The sequence below is a fragment of the Apostichopus japonicus genome, chromosome 10 (genome assembly GCF_037975245.1).
Source record: "Apostichopus japonicus isolate 1M-3 chromosome 10, ASM3797524v1, whole genome shotgun sequence".
Classification (NCBI taxonomy): domain Eukaryota; kingdom Metazoa; phylum Echinodermata; class Holothuroidea; order Aspidochirotida; family Stichopodidae; genus Apostichopus; species Apostichopus japonicus.
In genome coordinates this window covers 18,196,840-18,220,339 of record NC_092570.1, presented here as the reverse complement: position 1 = coordinate 18,220,339, position 23,500 = coordinate 18,196,840, and the positions used below count along the sequence as shown (strand labels likewise).

General features: G+C 38.2%; 1 protein-coding gene across 3 annotated transcripts in view; it reads right to left on the bottom strand.

The window, feature by feature from the left end:
* LOC139974737 (uncharacterized) overlaps positions 1-23,500 on the bottom strand; it is a 117,367-nt gene that overhangs the window by 7,559 nt on the left and 86,308 nt on the right. For all 3 annotated transcript variants that reach the window (XM_071982119.1, XM_071982118.1, XM_071982120.1), the window contains exons 4-12: positions 13,171-14,781; positions 11,083-11,449; positions 9,306-9,415; positions 8,433-8,610; positions 7,839-7,921; positions 6,577-6,759; positions 2,426-2,647; positions 1,595-1,774; positions 283-645 (exon numbers count right to left, since the gene is read on the bottom strand). In XM_071982119.1, coding sequence (XP_071838220.1) covers positions 283-645; positions 1,595-1,774; positions 2,426-2,647; positions 6,577-6,759; positions 7,839-7,921; positions 8,433-8,610; positions 9,306-9,415; positions 11,083-11,449; positions 13,171-14,781 — 3,297 coding nt within the window. The remainder of the gene's footprint in view (positions 1-282; positions 646-1,594; positions 1,775-2,425; positions 2,648-6,576; positions 6,760-7,838; positions 7,922-8,432; positions 8,611-9,305; positions 9,416-11,082; positions 11,450-13,170; positions 14,782-23,500) is intronic.

Sequence of the window (23,500 nt, the reverse complement as noted above, 5' to 3'; positions counted from 1 at the left end):
GAACTGGCGATTATACAAGAAGTTTCAAAAGATATGCGTCAATTATTTGCCTATGCTCCACTTCCGTGTGACATCCCACAATGCATCTGCAAGGGGTCAACTTTATTTGACAGGTCAAACCCTCAAGCAGTACCCACAATGTTACAAATTTTTCTGTCCAGAATCCGTATTAAAGAATGATCCTAGGAAGAGTACAACATGGCCACATGGACACATTGCTTGACTAATTTTTTGTGGTATTTTAAAGAAATCGATGAATTTTAGAAGATGAAGCTTTATTACCTCCCAATCTGCTATAGTTCTCTGCCAATCGGCCATCTTCTGTACATTTTCGACCTGCCTCTTCTTCTCGTTAATATCCAATGCTGTCTCTCTCATCATTTGGAATGCATCTTTCAATCGTCTGTGGTCGGCATGGACGGGTTTGGTGTATTTCAGCAGTTCGTTTAGTTGCAAGGGATATTTACAGATCTTTTGTACGGGAGTCAGAAGGAATCCGTCAAGAGTTATTTTAATCATATCTTGTTGTATACGGCACTCCTCCAAAAACTGACTTATTCTGGGCTTCTTGTAAAGGCCCTTGAGTTCTGAGAGAGCTGATGGGTAGTTATTACAATACTTGCTATATAGTAGAAATTGCTCCCTCTGAAAGAGAAAAAAGGAAGAGTGAGATTTATTTGTTGGTAGTCTTGAAAAGTAGTGTTTCTAATCTCTCTGGTGCTATTCACACCAGTCAAACCATAAGGTGGCATACTCCTGGCATACTCAGGAAAAGTGCCAAAATGGAGTAGGAGAACATCTATTTTGATATATATTATCAATCAGGATCTGGTTGTTTGTAGCTTGCATGTTGAAGAGAACGAATAGAAGTACATGTGGTGCAAAACTTGGGTCAATTGAGGCAATTTTAGCTCCCTTTAGGCCTCCCAGGAGCAGCGTATGAAAATTGTTTACTACTGAGTGAAGAGATTAGTTTACAAGTGACGAACACTTCAGGCTCGAATAGCAAAAAAAAAGTCTGCATTGTCATGATACGGAAAATTTACGATGAAAGGCCAACTTGTCAGCTATCTAGTGATAGGTAGCGTTTATATAGTGAGAACTTCTATCTAGACTTAAAGACCACCTTACTTTTGTGATTTAGTGTGTAAGTCAATGGGGCTTTTAATGGGCATATGCTACCTTAGAGCCTGTTACTTCGACACATAAGTCTGGATCCATGGTAACTAATATTGTCATAATCTAATATACTCTGAGATTTGAAATATTGTACTCTATCTGTGCTGAATTCAATTTTTCCAAGGGATAAAGAGAAACACTGCTTGGAACAAAGTGTCAAAGAGACCCACTTTAAACACTATACCCTTAATTCAGCAATCTGCAGGGTATAGGTTGGTACAGAGGGTGCTCAAGCCTATAGACAACATAACCGTTTAGTGCATGAACTTGAAGACTGAGGGCCTAATTTTTTGGTCAAGCAAGATATTCTTAAAGCCCCTATCCTAGTCCATGACTCTACTCATGTATATGAAATATTTCATTTCATTGTTAGTTTATGATTTATGACCAGCTGAGAGGAAAGATCTGTACTTACATTCCTTAGGAAGCACTCTCCTATTTCGCTAAGGTGGGGCATCTCAGTGTCTATACAACTTTCTAGAGATGATAGGAAAGATTGATGGAACTTGTAAATCTCTTCAATATTTCCAAATATAACTGTCATTTGTTGTTTGGTAAAGATGTCTTCTTTGTTTGTAGCTTGACAAATAAAACCCTGTTAAAACAAAAGAAAAAAGAAAAAAGGTTAATGAAGTTTTCCTAAGATTTAATTTTTGTTACTATGGTTATGATGGATTTTCGTATTACAGATTGACTTGTGTTTTTCAACTTAGTCTCTTTCTGCTCCCCCTCCCTACCCCCCCCTCCCTCCAAAGTGGGACATAGTCTGAAGCAGAACACATTTAAGACAATTACTGAAGTTGCCATAGGTCACACTGACTTATTTCTCATAGCCTTGAAGTATGAGCCATCATATTAATTTAAGTGTGAAGATCCTAACAGGGGTGTACCATGTAGGAGTTAATTGCGTTACGTTCTTGTTACGGAAGAAACAATAAGCATCCTGATTAATCATGTTCTCAGAGATATAAATGCAGTGGGGATATCAAATTTAATATCAATTAACAAATTTACTCTTGTAGACAAAGAGTCCTGTTTCAATAGGAAATTTAATTAAAACTTCTAAGGGAGAAGACTTGTTGAAAATTACATAAGGTGTTGCTAACGTTACAACAATAGTATTAATACATGACACTGAGTATCCCTTCCATCTATAAAGCTAGTACAAGTACTCTAGTGATTTTGAAAGTGGATTAAAGAGTGAAATACTCATTCCTATTCATTTAAACTTTGCATATCAACTTACTTTACATATATCCTGGAGTAACTTGACATAGTCTTTTTCCGTTGTGAGAATTTCCTGCACCACATTTGCTCTGACTTGGTCGTTGCTGAGCAGATTCAAACTAATCTTTCTCATATTGCCCTTGCTCTGTTTCTCTGTATTGGTATTTTTGACATTCAGAAGTGGTTTTTGACTGAGCCTCTCAATGCAGTCCTCAATAGTCTCTCCTTGCCCCACTCTTAGCTGAAAATGAAAGAGCAACTTACAGTCACTTTTACATGGAACGATATGAAATAATATATGAAGAAGCTTTCAACTTTGATTTCAGTTAATTTTGAGAGAGCAATGATTGTTTAGACAAGATTCTGTGAAATATATATATAATATGTATATATAATGAACATGTAGCAAGTGGTATGACAGATAGATAGTAAATAAATAAAGAATAACACACCAGAAAAATTCCACTTCCGACCGGTTTCGTCCTTTTTTGGGACTCATCAGGCGAAGGTAGGAATCGAACCCCCGGATCTTGTGTCACAGACTGAAGTCTGTACCACTCAACAACAGTGAATTTACTGGTGTGTTAATGCGTATAAATTGGCTTTGTATAACTGTCACCACATACGCATTAACACACCAGTAGAATCACTGTAGTATATAAATATGTTATATGTATCTACAATTTCATTTATATATAACTATATATATATATATATATATATATCTTGCTATTAAACATTACTTGTGTGGCATGTCGGTATTTTACCAAGCTGTATCAGTTACTTCAAACTTAAAGTGCATTATTGATCAAATACCATCTGCTTAGCTGTGCAAACTTCATCAACTATTGCATATTTCATATCATATTAAAATTTCCATTAAAAGATCAGACACAGACACTGCATATATCATATTCATGTAACACAATCCAGAAAGCTTCCTGGATCTGTGTTAAAGGTGTATAGTGTAACATTAATCATTGAAACACATGCTATCACCGTTCTCGGCCCACCGTCAGTAAAAAGTTAACTCGAGATTCAAGGATAATGGTCTGCCAAAGGAACTACTCTTGCTTGGTTGTAACCAGCTTCATTTAAATATTGATGCTAATCCATCTTAAGTAGTTGAAAAACTTACTATAGCAACCAACATTGGTTAAGCTCCTCACTTTCTACCTTAAATCAAACTAAGATTGTCCCCCTTTAACGTTTCCTTTTCCTTACCATCAAGTTTGTTTTACAGCTAATCCAAGTGTTATATTACTTCTTCCATTTAATCATGTACTGTGATTTAGGATTTCCTTTTGTGGTTTGTATGGTTTCTTGAGCTAGTGATTTCAATTCAATTTCAATTTCTTTCTTCAAGTATAAATTACAAAATTTATAAATAGGACACAATGATACACAAAAGACGTAAAACTGTACAATGATTAATGCATGAACAAATAAGATAGTGCTTTGAGTGTATTAAGGTATCTGTGTGCTGTGATTATTGAAAAGATAATTATTGTGACTGTGTGATTGCTTGTTGAGACTTCACAGTCAATCAAGAAAAGCCTGCTCTCCCATGTTAGTAGTGAAGCAGTCTGCATACTGCTATCCATGTTTAGGCAAACAATTTGAATGAATTAAGGAATCCAAAGAGGTTTTTAATTCTCAAATCAGTATCCTACAACAAGCAGCACATCTTCAACACATACACATTAAATAATTGATTACTGGACAGTTACTCAACGCCTTTTGAAACACTTTCAAAAAACTTCTCTGATCCCAGACATGATGAACTGTTGTAGTTTGTCTCCATTTTGGAGGTATTGATGAAATGCCCTGTCAATAACATCAGTGAAAGGTTTCATGTTTAAATGAACTACACAAATCAAATTTTAGATGGCCTTCTGTCCCTTCATGGTAAAATTCTCTACTTTGTAAATGCAACTGGATTTCAAGCAGGGCATTCAAAGTTATAGATCTATGTTCATCAAGTAATGAACGCTGTTGAGTCACAGTTAGTTACCTATAAGAGAATCAACAATTTCCACTCATGATGTCATTTATTTGCTCTTCACTCCAATCTTTCCAGTTGCAACTGCACACCTTGAGGATAAACTGGCTGACAATGTTTCGAGATCAGTATTACCCCTACCCAACTGAAGAAGCTTCCACCATTCCTATCCTCCATTTATCGTGATCAGTAAACCCTACCCAACTGAAGAATCTTCAACCATTCCTATCCATTTAACATGATCAGTAACCCCTACCCAACTGAAGAATCTTCCACCATTCTTATCCATTTAACGTGATCAGTAACCTACCCAACTGAAGAATCTTCCACCATTCTTATCCATTTAACGTGATCAGTAACCCCTACCCAACTGAAGAATCTTCCACCATTCCTATCCATTTAACGTGATCAGTAACCTACCCAACTGAAGAATCTTCCACCATTCCTATCCATTTAACGTGATCAGTAACCTACCCAACTGAAGAATCTTCCACCATTCTTATCCATTTAACGTGATCAGTAACCCCTACTCAACTGAAGAATCTTCCACCATTCATATCCATTTATCATGATCAGTAAACCCTACCCAACTGAAGAATCTTACACCATTCCTATCCATTTGACGTGATCAGTAAGCCCTACCCAACTGAAGAATATTCCACCATTCCTATCCATTTAACATGATCAGTAAACCCTACCTCTTCAACCATATCTATGCACTTAACATGATCAGTAACCCCTACCCCAACCCCTACTCTGGTCTTCTGATATCCTCCTACAACTACACAAAACTAACTTGCTTCAAATTACTGCACATACTAGAAATCTTTCAAAAATTATCAATCAAAATCCTGTGTGCATTTTCGCACAAAGAGAATAATGAAACCCATCCATGTTCCCATAAATATGAAATATCAGAGTACCTGATCCACAGTATTCATGGACGTATACAAACTTGAAGGATCAATTTCTTTGATTTTTCTCGTATGATTTATTTTTTTGCCGTAAGGATTCTTTTACAGCGTTCACTGCTCAAAAGGAAAGGATTAAACTGAAATGTGATATACTGTGAAATTGAAACTTTGTTACAACTGTAATCAAAAGTAAAGAAAAGTTCAAAGTGTTATCTTTCACACTTCCTTGTATTTGATGCTTTCTCACTTTATTTCTGACAATATACACGGAATCGAGTCTCATGGAATCATGCCATATCGTTGATGTCAATCAGAAAGGAAACTGGATACACCAGAAAGCCAACAGGTTTTAGTGTTTCCTAAATGCCACATAGAGAACATTTAATAGTAGAGTGCACAAAATATTGACAAGTTTTGAGCATTGCTGACAAAATGGTATTTAAATAAAAATAAAAATAAAGCAAAAACTGTTAGCAAACTGCTTAACCACTAAAGAGCCTGTGTATGACAATGTGTTATAGTAAAGTGGGCCTGAGGTTTCGACCGTAGCAGGGTCTTCTTCAGATGCTAAAACATTAACATTGACCTCTCTTGAGAATATAAACCATATTTAACCTCTAAGATTAAAAAGATTCTTGTACTCATTCAGGTAGATCCAGATGACCAGTATTAAGATCCAATCTTTGCCAAATACCTAACCTACATCCACAATTCCAACAGGCTTTATAGCGATTCCTTACGATGATGTTCTTTCTCATGAGAGCATTAGCTGTAGAACATTAAACGGACGTTGTGGTCAAGTGGTTAAGGCAGTGGACTGGTGATTTAAGGATTACAGGTTCGAGCCCTGGCCAGATCATTGCGTTGTGTCCTTGGGCAAGGCACTTTATCTCCATTGCCTCTCTTCACCCAGGTGTAGAAATGCAGACTTGTGAGGTAACTTGTAAATATAGTTGCGTGCATCGGTTTGTGGCTGCACCTTATGGGAAGACCCCAGGGGGACACATGGTTGTGGTGCACTGTGGTGCCGCCCCAGGAGAGATTGTTTGAATTGCGCACACTTTGGTGTGTAGGTGTGACAAGTTACCAATGACCAAGGCTAAGTTGTACACGCTATAGTACATTTAGCTCATTTGAACAATTTCTGTTGACTTTGGCGCTATATAAATGTCTTCTGATTGATTGAGTGAAAACAATACATTAAATGTAAAGCATTAGATATAATATGACCACAAGCCGACCTTTGACACTTACCCTAACACATGCCACGGGTAGCCATCCTTCTCGACTACCGATATGCCCCCACCACCAATTATTGTCGGTCGTGTCTGTTATCTCGATGACATCACCAACTTGAAAGACCAGTTCTGATTCATCCATGCTGACGTTATCCCATATTGCTTCTGCAAAGACTGGCACATTCTCTTGGTCATAACACTACCGATACAGAAACAAAGCAGATATAAATTATTATTAATTAAATTTAATAATCGTTGCTAGTAATATGAAAACAGATATCTGACTGGAAAAAGTTTTTAAACTTATTTTGATAAGCAAAGCAATCATTACTTAGTACAGGATTCATATGATGAGTGGCTTCAGGATAACAAATCCTGTGCTGGTGATCCGTATGTAAACAAATCCTGTGCTGGTGATCCGTATGTAAACAAATCCTGTGCTGATGCTCCCTATGTAAACAAATCCTGTGCTGGTGATCCCTATGTAAACGAATCCTGTGCTGGCGATCCCTATGTAAACATATCCTATGCTGGTGATCCCTATGTAAACATTTCTTTGTTGGAGTGCTAGCCAGAAGCTACAGTACCAATATCAAACCTCAATATCATTAAACACATCCCAGAATGAAGCCACAAATTTTTTTTGCCTTTTTGTGTATGAAAATAAATAAAATCCATGCCTTGCTATAAATAGCATCAAATGTTCTACTCAGTACAATGAAGGAGGAAACTGTTCCCGTTAGCTTTTGAAAGGGGAATGGGGAAGGAGTAGGGGGGACCAAAGTCACAAAACCTAATCTCCTTCGTGTAAAACCTGATTTACTTTTCCTTATTTCACTCTTTTTTCACTCTGTATGTATCTCACATTCTCCTCTCTACTAGCATTTTAATCTGCAGTAAATTCACTATATACTGTGAAATTTCCGCACAAATAATCATTATTTAATTCACAATTTATGGTCTATAATCATTGAGCATGCAGGTAGGTTGAATGGGAAGGGAGTGGTCAATGGGTGACATCAGCATTTTATTACTTTGGACAAGTCTTTACCCCCCCCCCCTCCATACTGTGGATTTATCCTTTCCCCCTGCACCCCTTTTCTATCCCCTTCATTCTCCCTGATCCCTAAATACAGAATAGGAGGTGTCCATTCGTTCTGCTCTATATGTGCACATTTCGAAAGTTTTTTTTAAATCTTTTTGACAGACTTTTGACAGATATTACTTCTGAAGGGTGGGGCAAGGGGGTGGGTGATCTGGTTTGTTTTGTAGACTTACCTCTGAGAGCCTGCTCCTTGACTTGTGTTGAAGCTTTCTGTATCTTGGCTTGCACCTTAGCAGCTCTCTATCGTCACCTAAACCTGAAAATGTTTCAAGGAAAGAGAGCAGTTTATCAAAACGCCTCATAGAAAGCTTGCCTGATTGGCAATGGATGGGTAAGAAGAGGCAAAAAGGCATCAATAAAAGTGAAATATTAAAATTGCTTGGGTTTATAATACTTCACATCCAATTATCTTGTTACCAAACACAGTTTATTAGATATTTGAAGACCATCAAAAACAATTTTATATAAATCTATAGACTATGGTTTGCCTTTAAAGTATTTAAAAATATGTTCATTTCAAGGCGATGAAATGCACAACTTCCACCACATTCAGAGGTTAGCGAGGAGAGGCTAATTTCTGAAGAAACCTTTGATAAAACAGACCTTGAAGCAACAGAAATCTGTTCAAACCATTTTCCTTCAGAGACAACTAAATATAAGAGAATAAATGTCCTAATTTCTCTCAGTAATGTGTGGCAGGTGCCTCCCGAAAAATTCCTCATTCCAAATGCACCTGCTACTCGGAGCATTTGATAAATGTTTCTCACCAGCAGGTAATGAGAGAGTTCTGTTGATACTGGACGGAGGTTGTGAAGTTGCCTCGTTCAACGTCGTCAGAGACCGACTGCGTGGCAATTTTTCAGGGCTTTCTGTTTCCGCCACTAATTGCAGAGCGTCAAAAGATGAACTTCTTCTTTGCTCCAGCTTTGCCAGTGGAGAAGTCGGCTGAAAAACAAACAAAATGTGATGAATTATCCGTCGTACGTCACCAGTCGAGATGCTGAACATTCCAGTGAGTCTGTTATTTTGGAGAGCAAATTATACACAGAACGGCAGTGATTACAGTAGCAATCTCCGCCTTACAAGAATGTGTTAGTATTCTCTACATCCATCTATCCTGTAAGCATAGCCTCATGCTCTGTCAGAAGTAGCATAAGGGAGAAGACCCCCAGTGCAACCCTGTCAATGGACCAATCATGTGAACAAAGGCACATGTATTCTCCAACTCTTTCTCCCAACCCCTTCCTCACTGCTACCTGTCATGTTGGATACGCTACCACTTAATTATAACACATTATAACACCTCCCCCTCCCTCCCCCTCCCCCTCCTCCACCCTCATATTTTTCAGGCTACCTTTCACCTATGACCCTCAGTGCCAACAGCACCAATTTGGTTGTATGGAGGGAGCATGCACAAACTATGACTAAAAAACTATGACTAGCCCAAACAAAGCCAACAAATAAACTGATCTCTTTCAAACTGTGAAAGAAAATTACGCAGACTTTCTTTCGAGCATTTTTGTTCCCTATCACACCCACATTAAGCAAAAGTATATTGTCCTGTTAAACAAATTCCTGACAAAGTTCATAACTCTTTCTTTGAACTTTTTCATGTAGATAACCTTGAAATTGATACTTACTGATTTTTCTGGGGTTCCCTCATGAGAAATATGTCCTAGCTTTCCATATGCAGACAAAGGACGCCTCTGGGAAAGGCTTTTCCTCCTTCTTGTGACCTCTGAGGAATTTTCTGTAAAGTTGAGAAATGACATCTTATATCAACATTTTGATTCCTTGATTCCAAAAACACTTGACAAACATCTTGAAGATGGTTTACACTTTTTAAGCCAAAACCAAATCCTCTTTGTAATTTCTATGCCAAAGATATGAATGATTTATTAAAATTTGGTGATACATTGTGCTAGTTTCTGGCAACATAAAAGTGAATGATGTCATGGCAATTGAGCATAGCTAGTTTGTTGTTCTCAAGTTTTTCTCAACAATATTTAATTTGCTTAAATTCACAGAGGAAATTCATATTTCTACAAAAACTGCAGTTTTGATGGAATCCTAAATACAAAGAACATTAAAAACTAAGCATACATTCCAAAAATATCAACAATAAATCAACAAGAAAATTATACTAGGAAAGCAAAGCTTTTGAATGAAGAGTATCTGCCATGACATTACACATTCAAACATTATGTTGTCTACTGTCTGAATATAAACATGAATGCATACCTATCTGATGTAATATTGGTATTCAAACATTGTGTTGTCTACTGTCTGAATAAAAAGTCTACCACATATCCACATACATAGTACCTAAGCCTAGTCTACCACACATTCACAACAGTGGTAACTAAGCCTAGTCTACTGAACATCCACATACATGGTAAGTAAGCCTAGTGTACCACACAACCACATACATGGTACCTAAGCCTAGGCCACCACACATCCACATACATGGTACCTAAGCCTAGCTGTCTACCACACATCCACACATACATGGTACCTAAGCCTAGTCTACCACACATCCACAACAGTGGTAACTAAGCCTAGTCTACTGCACAACCACATACATGGTAAGTAAGCCTAGTGTACCACACAACCACATACATGGTACCTAAGCCTAGGCCACCACACATCCACATACATGGTACCTAAGCCTAGCTGTCTACCACACATCCACACATACATGGTACCTAAGCCTAGTCTACCACACATCCACAACAGTGGTAACTAAGCCTAGTCTACTGCACAACCACATACATGGTAAGTAAGCCTAGTGTACCACACAACCACATACATGGTACCTAAGCCGAGCCCACCACACATACATGGTACCTAAACTTGTGTATTCTACCACACATCCACATACATGGTACCTTAGCCTAGTCTACTACACATCCACATACATGGTATATTAGTGTATTCTAGCTACCACATATCCACATAAATGGTGCCTAAACCTAGTCTACCACACATCCACATACATAGTCCCTACGCCTAGTCTACCACACATTCACAACAGTGGTACCTAAGTCTAGTCTACTGCACATCCACATACATGGTAATTAAGCCTAGTCTACTACACACCCACATACATGATACCCAAGCCTAGTCTACCACACATTCACAGCAGTGGTACCTAGCCTAAACTACTGTACTTTACATATAAAAATCAGGGATAAACATGTCCTTGTCAATAACTATTGTGACTAAAACTACTGCTATTTAAAATTGCCACATTTTAAGCACAACCAAACCATGCATTTCAATATCTTACTAAGTAATATTTCTTTACAACATGTTTTAAATATGGCAGTACAATTAACATACATTTCTCCTACAGTACACACACTCACACACGCTTACAGGTACTTTCTATAACACACAGTGGCTGCTGCCACTTACCTTCAGTTGAAGTTTCCTTCAATTCAGCAAGTATAGCTTTGAAATCTGTTGGTAAATCCGATCTGCTTCTCCTCTTTGGGCGATGTTTCGGCTTCGGTGGCCTCTCTACAACATCCCCTCCATCTCCTTTCTGTCCGGACTCATCGATGATGTTGTCAGCGCTCCTGAACTGTGGAGACATTGGCAAAGATTGTGGGGCATCGTTCATCTCAAGGATGTCTTCCCTGCTAGTGTTGTAAGGAGTCCTATATGGACTCATTGGGGCAGATGAAGGGTACAGGTGGGGTCTGGTACAGAGCGACTGAGGGCGAGAGACGGATCGACTCATGTCAGATGACAGCGTACCTTTCCTTGCCTCTGGAATGAGCTGCAGTGATATAAAAGTTGAAACAGAACCTCAATACTGCATTGACAGCATGCCTTAACACACAAGGTTAAACAATCACAGTATGCACAAACAGGTAACAGACATAATTGGAATGGGAAGTGTCGAGTCCTGAAATATTATTGACTATTTTGTCGTACGTCAGATGGGATTAACCTCTCGATCACTATTCATTAATTTCAACCGGAAGGAAGTTACAATGCAGATGTAATTATATCTCAACCGATATTATGTCATTAATTGACCTGTGAGTACACACTGAACATTAATAACAAGTGCTGAGAATACTTATAATATGTGTTACTATAGTAACAGTTCATTAATTGACTAATAAAAGAGATAAACGATTATAGTCACTGAAAACATCCAAAGCAAAATTTGCAATTTATATTATGAATATTCATAGTGAAAGAAATTGACTCTGCCCCCTCCCAGGGTTATAATTTAACTGATAAAATAATTCAGTTTGTCGTACCTGGGATCATCCGATGCAAATTAACAGAACTGTTAATTTGCATCGGATGATCCCAGGTACGACAAACTGAATTATATCATGCATATTCACAGTGACAAAACAAACATCCATTAGGTTATCATTTGACTAATGAAAAGTACTAACGTTTATAGTACCTAGATCATCTTAAGCATTTGAGTGATGAAAGTGAAAATTAAACTTAATAACTGATTTGACCTATTTCAAATGAAATCCTGACATCAAGTGGCACAAGTGAAAGTTGAACTATGCATACTTATCATACATAATCAACCTACCTTATCATACATAATCAATTTTCATAATACTTCAAAATACTAACCCTCAGTTACAAGATCATAAGTTGACTTTTAATTCCAGTCTTTCCCCATACCAAATGTCTCTGCTTCCCATCTCATTTGACTCACATGACGTAACTTACAGTATATTATTATGAAATGAATATTCATCAAATTTAAGGAAACTCTCCTCGGTTGCAAGACCATGATTTGAAATCTTTTTCCCATACCAACCATCTCATGTGACTCACATGACTAATATTATGAATATTCGTAAGGGTTAAACCTACTGTACTCACCTCGGTTACAAGATCATCATTTGATTTTGAATTCCACTCTTTCCCCATACCACTGTCACTACTTCCCATCTCATGTGACTCACATGACTAATATTATGAATATTCGTGACAGTTAAAGCTACTCACCTCGGTTACAAGATCATCATTTGATTTTGAAGTCCACTCTTTCACCATCCCACTGTCACTGCTTCCAGTCTCATGTGACTCACATGACTAATATTATGAATAATCGTGACAGTTAAAGCTACTCACCTCGGTTACAAGATCATCATTTGATTTTGAAGTCCACTCTTTCCCCATACTACTGTCACTGCTTCATGTGACTCACATGACTAATATTATGAATATTCGTAAGGGTTAAACCTACTGTACTCACCTCGGTTACAAGATCATCATTTGATTTGGAAGTCCACTCTTTCCCCATACCACTGTCACTGCTCCCTGTCTCATGTGACTCACATGACTAATATTATGAATATTCGTAAGGGTTAAACCTACTGTACTCACCTCGGTTACAAGATCATCATTTGATTTTGAAGTCCACTCTTTCCCCATACCACTGTCTCTCCTTCCCATCTCATGTGACTCATATGACTAATATTATGAATATTCGTAAGGGTTAAACCTACTCACCTCGGTTACAAGATCATCATTTGATTTTGAAGTCCACTCTTTCCCCATACCACTGTCACTGCTCCCTGTCTCATGTGACTCATCGTTTGTGACTGTTAAGGATTCTTCTTCATCTAATTGCACAACTCCCATCTTCCTACTAATCTTTACCTCCTTTGGTGAGCTTTCTTTGTTAACTGCATCCCCTTCTGCATCTCCTTCGGATATCAGGGCTGAAAATGGCCAGGTAAGCCTCACACCATCTCCTTTCCTGCCCGGGCTTTTCTTCCGCAGAGATACTCTGGTCTCGGTTTTATCAGCATTTGAAACGAGAGATACTGTTTCATTTCTAACTGCCTCGTCGCTCACCTTCGTGGGTGACTTTAACGGACTAGAACTTTTGGGTGAGAGAATTCTGTTTTTCAAACGTGCTACGAAAGTTGGAGAGGCAGGTTTACCTTCAGATAATTTTCCAGTTGAAGTATTGACATCAACTTGTAATCTTAAAGCAGGTTTGAGCTTTGACCTCTTTTGAGGTGAACTGGTTTTAGGGCTTTCCTCTGGACTCGACTGAAGTTTTTCTTTCGACCTTTGACGAGAAAGCTTCGAGTTGCTGCTGGATCTCCCCATAGACGATGAGGGTCTGACGTCCAACGGAAATTTTTGTCTTTTTGGCATCTGTGATTCAGAGCCACTCCTAGTAAGTATGGGGGTTGATGAACTCATTGCTTCGCTGCTCAAGCCAGCACTGTTTGTGCTAGCAATGCTATGTGACTTGGTGAGTGGAGGTTTGGCCCTAGTTGTCTGTGATGTTGGTTGAACCCAGCTGTCATGGGCTTTTAGATTAAGCTCATCAAATTGCTGATTTAATTGATTCAATTGTGCAATTACGTTGATGTCAGATTCAATGTCTAGTGATCTCTCTGTGACATCGTTCATATCGAGCTGTCCGTCTTCGAGAGCTAAGATAAGGCTATTTTTCCGATGGACTCTAACAGGATGAGGATCCCCATCCACACAGGTTCCAAATCTACTACTTGCTTCTGTCGATGCAGACACAGTTTTCAGATTATTGTTCTCCTCCTGCTTGCAGTTTCTGCTCTCCGAAATCTGGATGATTCGATCGGCGATTTCGAGCTGCTTTTTAATTTCAAGATGACCAGTGTTTGGATAGTTTGATAGAACAGGTTTTGTTCCCGAACACAACACATCGATATCTGTTTCCTGTAAGTTGGTGTTCCTCTCCATACCCTTTGACACACAGTGAAACGACTCAACTTCTGCGACTGTCTGTGTTTCCTCACCTGTAACTAATCTTGCTATTTTGCCTTCTGTCCGTGGCGCTCTCATTTTATCTCCAACAATGGCCCTCGCATGTTCCTCATCCTTGGACAATGAGTCGTCGTCCTCCTGCTTGCTTTGATACCAATGCTCTGCAGCTGGACTATCCTTCCTTTGATGATCGTTCTCCAGTCTCTCCTGTTGGACTAATTCGAGTTTCTGACAGAGTTCCTGAGGCTGAAGAATCCACGGGTCCTTGGGTTTGTCCTCACTTATCTCTCCTTGCTGCTTTGAAGAGACTTGTTCCTCTTTGTTGTCTGAAATTTGTTGTTGAGAGAGCTCCTCTTGATTCTGCAAAATAATGTAAAGGAAAACAAATTGTTACTAGTATTGTTGAAACAGTTGAGAAAACTGATCTGCTGGCTGAGTGGTGCAAAGGATATGAATATTAACAATAAAATGTTGTTTGATGCAAGACCATAAATATCAAACATGTTTCAAACAATATTACTAATACTTAAATAACAGTTTCTCCTCCTCAAACCTTTTTATGCAATTTTCATGCTGTTGTCTAAGCTGTACAAATTTTTTTCGTTCACTAAATGAAAGTAAAAGTGTGTTCATATAATAATCAATTTCTGTAAGTGCTACAGGGGGTCAACTACTTGAGATTATGATATTAATGCCATCTGCCACGTACAAACTTCTCATTTAACAAAGTCATAATGATTATCACTTCAACAAACCTCTGCACGTAATGCAGCAGAATACTAGCACTGTGACAATATCAACTGTAGACTACTGCACAAAAACATTAAATATACTTAAACTAAACAGAACATTAAATTCATTTAATATGCATGAAAGACTGTTGAACTATAGAGTCAGTAGTGGACTCAGCCGGTTTGCCTAGACATACTGTATGTCACACTGGATGAGAAGGGAAAGTAGAGAGTCATGAGGTGGAGAGAGAGAAGGGAAGGAGGGGTTGGGGGGGGTTGGGGGGATGCTAACAATACCACTTAGATTAGTTAGTACCTGAAGTCAAGATAAGCCCTTACCTGATGGTATCCATATTTAGTAAAGACTGCCACATTGTTAAGTTGATGTTACCAACAAAAACTTGTTAATTGATATTTTTTTGGCACAAAATTTTACAACCAGGCAAAACCATATTCCAACACAGTCAAACCTAGCTATTAAACACACAAAATTTTCTGACCACTATAGCATATCTAGAAATTTTGTGCCAAAGCATATTCTCGATGTATAGGAGCTGTTTTGGTTTGGTGGGCAGATTTACCAAACCTTTGAAACGTTACCCAAATAATATTGCAAATACGTACTCAAATAAAGTGATCTTCCTGCATTTATTTATTATTTCTTTAGTTTTTGTACAAAATTTAGGCCACAGAGGGAGTACTCAACTTAGTTCCATTCGGCATATACTATAAAGTTCTCAACATTTCATTCCCCAAATGCTTTTCTTATTCCAATCAATCACATGTTAACTGCAACCTGTTGAGCAAAAAATTTATTCAAAACATGCTTTTTATTTTACCGGATAAAAGTTATGACATTGTGATTGTGCAACAAATCATCCAACACTGAATGATCCAATTATCATGAGATGTCACCTCCCTAACATACCCTACCCCCCCCCCCCTTAGGGCTGATAAACATCATCTCCTTAGTATACAGGAGACAGGTAAGCGGGGAACAAAGTAAATATATGAAATATATCCAGAAAGGCAGATTACTTTGATAATTCACTCTCCATAGATCTCTAAAGCCGTTAAAAATCCATGATTTCTACAGATTTCAGTATTTCACCACAATACAATTACTGTATGTAAACCACCTCAATACAAAAAGTATTATTTTATTTCAAAGTTGAACTGCCTACAGCCAATAGTCCATGATACAGAAGAAGTGCAGCGAGAATAAAAACTTTCTCAAGATGTAACCTAATATTGGACACTCACCATGACCTGGCCAAGTGTAAAATAATTTAGCCTCAGGTTATAACTTCTTTGACAATATCTACAAATCAGGCCATTCAGGCATGACTTTAAATAAATTAAAGAGGTAGAATATTTTTATATACTTGGAAATATCTTCCCTAGGGACATGCATTTCACTGTCATCTGCAACAAAATCTCCTGTTGCCCCCCCCCCCCCCCCCCTCTGAATGACTAAAGAAAATATATGAAAGGAAAACCTTGTCTCATGGTATCCCCTTGAGGGGTAACAATGCAGTATGTCTTATTTTGCCATGTTTTCTTATTTTTTCTTTCTTTTTCCCAATTTTTTGGAATAAACTAGTACTGTTTTCTTCATAATACACCCAAAGGGACTTTGGAAATGATGAGAAAAAGTAATGACAATATCAAGGCTTTATGACAGAAAACACAGATCTATATAAATGTATTTAAGATCAATCAGCCACAGGCTAAAAACCAATTTTTTGGGTTAAAATTGGTTTAATTTCCATATTCTGGCCTTTCTTCACCTTTCCCACTTTTAGCAACACTTGAGTATCTAGTTGGCAAGCGTGTTTACGAAACCCATCAGGATTTGAAGGATGATGGAACAACATTTACATCTACACCAAAACTAGCCTTCGCAATAAAAAGAGAAGCAAACCCAACCAGTCTCCTATCCTCCCAGATAATAATAATGATAATAAATGAGACTTATATAGCACCAAATCAGTAGACAAAAGTCACTGCTCAAGGCGCTTTACAAAGGAAAGCAGATAGATTGGGAAAATACCATGACATGACTCATGTGAGAGCTGGCTGCCATTTTTCCTGACTATATGATCTTGAAGCATGACACAAAATTGACACAGTTTAGTGATTAACTATATAGACAATGGAGAAGGAATAAGTCTAATAAACATGTTCTATTAATAATAGAGCTATTAAAATGAAAAAGTTACGAAAACTAGAGTAGGAGATTGAAACTTGACTTAACAAAACTGACCATTAAAGCAAAGATTGATAAATAAAGCAGAGAAAACCATAACTTACCAACTATTCACACAACTGCAAACTGGACAATGAATTGACATTTCTGCTTTCACAAGCATGGAGGGTAAAACAGAGATACCCAAGACAATATAATAAGTTGAAATTAACACTGGAAAGGTGAAACCACATCAATCACAATCAGTGTATTGAAGATGACCTGAATCACAACAATTACACACTCTGTGAGATCCCTTTCATTGAAAGCGAGTCTAAAGGCACAGGTCTATCAACTGTTCAAAACCACAACCATCCTGTCATCAGACCACAAAAAATTAACCATCCATGCAATCTCCTCTCATTACAGTCCTGGACAGTAACCAGACTCGTACCACCAACAACACCATTATGTCTCCAACTCAAAACATTCTCAACATTCTAAAACATTCCTAGTTGCTTTCGATCCATCCACAGGTTCTCTGCAACTACATGTGTGTTTTCCCAGTAACTGATGGTTTTCTTCACTATCTACACAATACCTACAGGTGTTTGGGTGAGACTAGCTATTAACTATGTGGCCTGTGATGTCATATTCTGTCTTGGGGATTGACTTACAGAACCTTTAAAGGCTAACCACAAAAATATTAAAAATATTTCAAGAGTTCTACATCCCACTGAGGGCTAGAAGCCCACCAGAGGTCATGATTAAATCAGGAAATTATTAAAGAAGTATATACCTGAGTGTATTACATACTTGAAATTCATTACTGCAGTCAGCACTGTGAAACAGTTAAAGAAGTAGGACTCAATCGACGTCAGTGGTGTTGAACATGCCACCTACACACAGCAGCAACATACCAGCAAAGTACAAATCGACTCTACAATGTGCGGTCCAGAGGGCCAGTAGGGGTCAAGGTAATAAGGCCCCTGGAAGGTCCTAGAATTTAGAACATTTGTGATACATATTCTAGCCCTTATGACACTCTACTGCACAAAATAAAGTTGGATCTCATTTTATCTTATATTTTTAAAGCTAATTTGGAAGTCATTGCTCTGAAAATCAGTTTCGTAGGGGAGGGGGAGAAACTAGACTGAATTCCATCAGTCCGTATCTATTCAGAATATTAGAAACATTTGTAGGTAATTATGCAGAGTAACTGCACAATCAGTTGTGATAAGAATTTGACACCAACCCTAACTCTAACCATTCACTAGAGAACTGTCAATATGTCATTTTTCTTCTCCAAATTAAGTTTTTTATTTTTATGAATAATGTCATATTTTCACTACCCTTTTTTAAAGTACTTCTCTTCCTTTTACAACATGTCTTATAGTAAATAGTCATGATTTTTTTAATGTGAGTGATCAAAGAATGTTGAAATGTAAGAGGAGAAGGGTCACTCATCCATCCCTCTCCCCCCCCCCCCCCCCCCGCTAACTGCCATAGGCGTACGGGACCATTTCAGTTTGGGGGGGCAGAACATTTTGTGCCCGAAAGTTCCCATGACACTATCTAAGCGGAGCGCCACCATCGGTTGGCGCGTAGCGTACAAGAAAATTTTTGGCACACAATGCCTCTCAGATTGCCGGAAACGGCACTTCTGAGGCCTTGCAAGTTGTATCTAAACATTCTTTATTTTATAATCTCACGTTTTAGAAATTTACACTTCCCCAAAAATTTGGTAAATTAGAAGAAGAAAAAATGGTAACATCACTTTGAAGGGGAAAAATGGGACAGTATATTTTTTAAGCTCCTATATTTAGTTACCTTATTTATTATTTTAACACAGTACTCAGCTACCTCCAGAAAAACATTCATTGTTCAACGACACGTAGGCGGGATAATGTCGCTGTGTCGGGTGAGACTGCAATTTGTCTCACAAAAAAGTATAAAATATAACAAAGAATATGATAAACATGTACTTCTAGGCTTGTAGGCACTCCCCCCCACCATCCATGAAAAAGAAAATGTTTCTTATATACACTCATATCGGGGATGTCCAGGTCAAGCGCGGCGGAAGCACTTTTAATCTGGGGGGGGGCACATAGGCGTAGGAGGCGGGGGGCTGCAGCCCCCCCAACCAATTTTTTTGGTGAAAATTCGGGCAATATGCTTAGAATTTTTCGGGCACCTACTGGAAGAATAATAATTTGCAATGTGTTTTTCATTTTTTTTGGGTGAAAATTCGGCAATATGCTGAGAATTATTCGGGCATCTACTGAAAGAATAATAATTTGCAATGTGTTTTTCAATATTTTGGTGAAAATTCGGGCAATATGCTGAGAATTTTTGTCGGGCACCTACTGAAAGAATAATAATTTGCAATGTGTTTTTCAATATTCTGGTGAAAATTCGGGCAATATGCTGAGAATTATTCGGGCATCTACTGAAAGAATAATAATTTGCAATGTGTTTTTCAATATTTTGGTGAAAATTCGAGAATAAGAATTTTTTCGGGCACCTACTGAAAGAATAATAATATGCATTTTTTTCACAATTTTTTTTGGTGAAAATTTGGGCAATATGCTGAGAACTTTGCGTGCACCTACCAGTGGCGGAGCGTCCATACAGTCAGAGGGGGCGGATGCCCCCCCCCCCTGACGGACTCAAATGGACTGCTGGCGCCCTTTCAGCTTTTACCACTTTTTACTTATTCGCGATTATTGACTTTTTTATTGCGCTCTCAAATACCTATTGACATTTGTCACATTTTGTTGGTGCAATTTTCTGACAAATGGCGATGACACCTATTTATTCTTCGTTTATCTGCAAATTAGCAAGGCTCGGGAAGGGTCATTTCCGGCGATCTAGGGAGTAACTTTACTCAAAAAATTTCTGTACGCTCCGCGCCAACCTGTGGTGGCGCTCCGCTTAGATAGTGTCAAAAGCGCCCCTACAGACCATTCTCTCCCCCCCCCTGACCAATACCCCCTAGCTCCGCCACTGGCACCTAGTGAAAATGATGAAGAATTTGCAATGTGTTTTTCAATGGTTAAACTTATATTATTATTATTATCATTATTGTTGTAACGACTTCCCCAATAATTCTAACCAATATGGAAGGGTAATAACACGGAAAATGATTTTATGTTATTGGCAGGTGATTTAATAACTGATGGAAGCCTATATGATATGCACATTAACATGTGGAACGCGCGCGGAGCGCGCGAAAAAATTTTGGTTATATTTTTCGGGCAAGTCGTTACAGCCCCCCCAAATCAAATGAGGCTCCTACGCCTATGGGGGGGCACCGACATCAAAGGGCACTTTGCAGAAATTCGATTGGACTGATGCAGCCTTATATTAAGTACCCTTTATAACTCTAATTGTATTATCTTATTTGTGTATACACATCACTCCATCAACGCCCCCCCCCCCCCCCCTTAAGGAAAATATGCATACTAGCACTGCAATATCCAATGCGCAAATTGGGAAACAAGAAACAAGTTTTCTTTTGAGACAAAATGAGGTGAAATCATGCTAGTTGCTAATGTAGGAATCTTCCGAATTAGAGTTTTTTCCTTGTTAATATCTTAACAAATTTTTTTCCATTCGAAATAGCTTTGAGTTTGACCCACAGAAATTCATTAAAAGTCACGGGCTTAGCCAAGATTTGCAAAGTTGTATGTACGACTATCTGAGCGGAGCGCCACCATCGGTTGGCGCGGAGCGTAGAAAATTTTTGGTTTTACAAACCCCTCAGATGGCCGGAAACGTCCCTTCCCGAGTGTTCATTCTGGTTCCCTGGCCTCTTGCTAACTTGAGGCACCTCAATTTTTATGTAGAAAAAAAGGCACATTTTTAACCTGAGGAAAAGAGGGGGGCACGTGCCCCCTGTGCCCCCGGTTCCGCCGCCCTTGGTCCAGGTATACAATTGACTAGTTAGAAAAAAATTGATCGTGCAAAAAGCGTGGTAGCCCAGATGAACTGCACTTACGGTGGTGTTACACGGAAATATTCGGGCATCATGATGCCAAATAAAGAAAATCATGGAATTGTCGGGCAAAAATTTGAAAAAGATTTGGGCAAGCTACTGCATATTTATATATATATATATATATGAAATTCGGGCAAAAGTCCTGAAAAATTCGGGCAGCCTAAGAGGAGAAAAAAAAAAAAATATATATATATATATATATATATATATATATATATATATTTTTCTCCTCTTAGGCTGCCCGAATTTTTCAGGACTTTTGCCCGAATTTCTTGTCCTCTGGAAATTTGGGGGGGCAGTCTGCCCCCCCTGCCCCCCGCCTCGTACGCCTATGCTAACTGCTCTGCTTGCTCACTCTCCTTTATTGAAGTGAATGATATTAAGTAATAACCTTCCTTTCGCTTTCCCTGTACTATCCATCCAGAAAGACTATATGGGCCAATCCTCAGCTAGCTGTGCTATACAAACATCCATTACAGGCCAACAGGGAGATACATCACATGGATACACTTCTGTATACTGACAGTTGAATTTCAAGGGCACTTAAAATGTAAGTTATATTCATCTCATCATACATAATGTTTCACTATAATATCTAACTTGTATACATACAGTTCCAACATGAGAGAATGAACCAATCAGGAATCAGCTTCTTATAAACACAGCATCCTGCTTTAAGGTAGTTTTTGTCAACTTTAACCCCAATTTTCAACAAATTTCACATTCAGACAGTGCCTCTCATATTTAGCTGGAATGAAATATCCTCCAGGGAAGAACAAAATGCAGTTTTTTTTACCACTTGAACAGAAAAATAAAAGGGAATATTTTTAAGGAGGGATAAAATACCTTCACCATTAGAGTAATAGGTAGATCAAGTTAAATATTATCGACCAGGAATACTTCAGAGATAGAAAGAACAACAAAAGGTTTATAAATGTGGGATGCATGAATGTTTGTAAACAGTAACGGGGTAAGAGTACGATAAAATGAAAGAACCAGAGAAGAGGAGGATGGGGATTGAGGGAAAGTGATGAAGGGGGGAGGGAGGGAGGGGCGGAGGGGGGAGGGGAGTTAAAAAAAAATTGCTGAAAGAATGCATAATAATTGTTTCAGTGCTATGACATGCTATCTGTAGGCTTATTAATATAACTGGCACACAAGTGTGGTAGGTAACATCGTCATGGAGACACAACCAGCTGTAACTATTGAATATATTTACATTCTCCTCCTCAAATCATATGAAAGATAAGTTTCATCATTATACACTGAAGCCCAAACACAAACTGACACTGACTTGACCACACAGAATCCCAATTTTTTTAACTCTAACTTGACTTTTGGCAGTTGCAGAAACTTGGTCAATACAATTGTTTTAATTAACTGTTTATCAATAAAAAGAGAAAAAACAGAGCAAATGGACAAATTATTTGCTAGGTTTCAATATTAGGTAATTGTCTTCAATTCCATGTTAGCATGCACAGTAAAAGCCCTTAGTACACAGATCACATATGTGTGCATGCCGCATGGCCATGATTTAGACATGCTGTGAACCTCATCATAGGGTCAGGGGGTCCCACTGGTTTCTGAACTCATCTCTTCAAAAACCAAGAGATTATAATATTCCTGGTCAGAATTACTTCAGGTAAGTCCCAAGGCTAGTTAAAACAGCTTTTTTGAGTTAATTTCAGGTGAGATTTGGATAACATTTGTAACTTAAATCTATTAACAAGGTACTTCCAATAGCTTGTCTGTGCAAATTTGTTATGTATGTCACTTAATTTCAAGAAATTTTAACACTAGCTCCGTAAATTAGGTGAATTGACAAAGACAATAAAAGCTGCTTAAAAGGAGCAGACTCATTAGGAATGATATACCTGTATGAAATATTCTCTAGGACAGAGAGAACCAGTTGAGTCTGACCTGCATCTGAGATCAATTCAAGGATCGCTGGAAATAATCTCTTGCACAGTATAATGGATAATGAGGCAAATTACATGGCTGTTAGCTTCTTCGCTTTCATCAAAATTTAATTCATCCTACTCTTAGTCTGAACTTACAAGAGCAGCTATGCACATTCCATAAAATAATACAAATTTTAAAAATTTTCCTTCCAAAAATCTCCTCAAGTATCAGTGAAAGGGTAGAAATTTGCATATTGGT